This window comes from Cariama cristata, unplaced genomic scaffold (genome assembly GCF_000690535.1).
Source record: "Cariama cristata isolate BGI_N322 unplaced genomic scaffold, ASM69053v1 scaffold32548, whole genome shotgun sequence".
Taxonomy (NCBI): Eukaryota; Metazoa; Chordata; class Aves; order Cariamiformes; family Cariamidae; genus Cariama; species Cariama cristata.
Window position 1 is genome coordinate 1 of NW_009632208.1, and position 216 is coordinate 216.

The following is a 216-nucleotide window of genomic DNA, read 5'->3' on the forward strand; positions in this document are numbered from 1 at the left end:
CTGGCAGGAGAGGACAGCAGAGGAGGGACGTGCCCCGGCACTGCATAAAAAGCCCTCGGTGGGGACAGGGAGCAGGTGGCACCCCAAGAAGAGGCCAGACCAGCGCTGCCGAGCTGTGGGAGCAGGGCCATGGAGCAGTACTTCTCGGCCACCCAGAAGATGGAGCAGGAGGTGATGTTCCCCAGCCTGCTCCGAGGGGTCTTCCCGCAGCAGGAG

The 216-nt window shown here is 65.3% G+C and overlaps 1 protein-coding gene across 1 annotated transcript in view; it reads left to right on the forward strand.

Annotated features, from left to right (window-relative positions):
• Window positions 1-129: 129 nt before the first annotated feature.
• THRSP (thyroid hormone responsive) overlaps window positions 130-216 on the forward strand; it is a 417-nt gene continuing 330 nt past the window's right edge. The window contains exon 1 of the mRNA XM_009706261.1: window positions 130-216. Coding sequence (XP_009704563.1) covers window positions 130-216 — 87 coding nt within the window.